This window comes from Haemaphysalis longicornis, unplaced genomic scaffold (genome assembly GCF_048455015.1).
Source record: "Haemaphysalis longicornis isolate Haplotype H1 unplaced genomic scaffold, Haemaphysalis longicornis Haplotype H1 scaffold_13, whole genome shotgun sequence".
NCBI lineage: Eukaryota > Metazoa > Arthropoda > Arachnida > Ixodida > Ixodidae > Haemaphysalis > Haemaphysalis longicornis.
The window spans coordinates 79,828,955-79,830,383 of record NW_027526233.1 but is presented as its reverse complement, the minus strand read 5'-3'; the positions used below and the strand labels follow the sequence as shown (position 1 = coordinate 79,830,383).

The 1,429-nt window shown below is 54.2% G+C and overlaps 1 protein-coding gene across 1 annotated transcript; it reads right to left on the bottom strand.

Annotated features, from left to right (window-relative positions):
• Positions 1-432: 432 nt before the first annotated feature.
• LOC144163909 (uncharacterized) lies at positions 433-885 on the bottom strand. Its single transcript, XM_077694572.1, has one exon. It carries the CDS (start codon positions 883-885, stop codon positions 433-435), a length of 453 nt encoding a protein of 150 aa, XP_077550698.1.
• Positions 886-1,429: the final 544 nt, after the last annotated feature.

Here is a 1,429-nt window from a genome sequence, read left to right as displayed (position 1 = left end):
GCAGTCGTTCGGTGTTCGTTGATTCGTTCAGACCTACTGCCCGTTTATACATTCCTCGGATGGTACTGCTTTATCTTGGCCTGGTCGGTTTGCGTCTACTTGTGGTACACGGCGGTGTATGCCAAGCTGGTGATCGCGAAAGACTGCAGGAATCTCGCTAGCCCCTCTACGCGCATTCCCGTCTTTTTGGTCCATACGCGCTGGAGCAGCCGCAGGGTGCTTGCCGCATTGGTCGCCACTTTCTTCATCAGCTTCGCCTTGTTACCGTTGCCGTTAATAAGCATGCTTAGCACCCTGATCTCCGGCACTTCTGGGATTCGCTGGCCTGTCTTTGTGATCAGCCCTAGGCGATCGCAATCCCTTGGGGGCAGCGGTCTACCGGCCCGCCTTGCGAGGCGACTACACCAGGAGCTCTGACTTAAAGCACGCACACTAGAGACCCGTTCCGTACAACGGGTCTTCGATGGCCGAAATAGCGTTCTGGAGCCTTCTCTCGATACATGCGTGTGTGCCGCCGGCCGTCCATAGGGTGATGTCGTCTGCATAAATGATGTGTAGAATGCCTTCGATGCTCGACATCACTTCGACGACTCGGATAATGACAATATTAAAGAGCAGTGGTGAGATCACTGACACTTGAGGCGTGCCCACGCTGCCTACGTCTTGCTCTGGTAAATCGATCTCTCCAGCATGAAGCTCGATCTTGCGGCCCGACAGGAAGTCCTTGATGTATTCGTAACTCCTCTCTCCCACGTTGAGCCTTGACACTTGCGCCAGGTTGGCCGAGTGCCTCACTCGGTTAAAGGCGCTCTGAAAGTCTAGGCCCAGTATCACCTTGCTGTCCCTTGCATCGTCCTCGATGATTTTTTTCAACGGTTGTAGCATCGCGTCTTGGGTGCTCAAGCCTCTTCTGAACCCATCGTCGATTCCGGATACACCCCCTCTTCTTCGAAGTAGTCCTGCCATGTGTTCGCCAGCAGGGCTCCAGGACGTTCCCCACCCACGATGTTAGCGATATGGGCCGCAGGTTATCACTGCTCGGTGGTTTTCCATGTTTTTGAATGAGTACCGTTTTAGCTGTTTTCCACTGTCTCGGTTGTCGGCCACTTCGCCAGCATCTGTTGCAATATTTTTTCAGCGCTTCGATCGACGAGTCGTTGAAGTTTCTCAGAGCCTTGTTCGAATCTCTGTCTGGCCCGCTGCCAATCTGGTGTGCAGCTTCCGCAAGGCCTTTTACACCTCTGGCGCCAAGATGTCCCAGTCAAGCTTGGCATTGGGGGTCCCTGAGTATCCTGGGTGTTGTTCGGCTATCTTCTGTGGTAGATACTTGGCCCTCAGCTTTATGATGAGCTCTGCTCTGCCATGGGTCCTCGGCTTCGCGCATGACCTGCGCCATGCGCTTCTGCTGGAACGACTTGGTTTTGGTCTG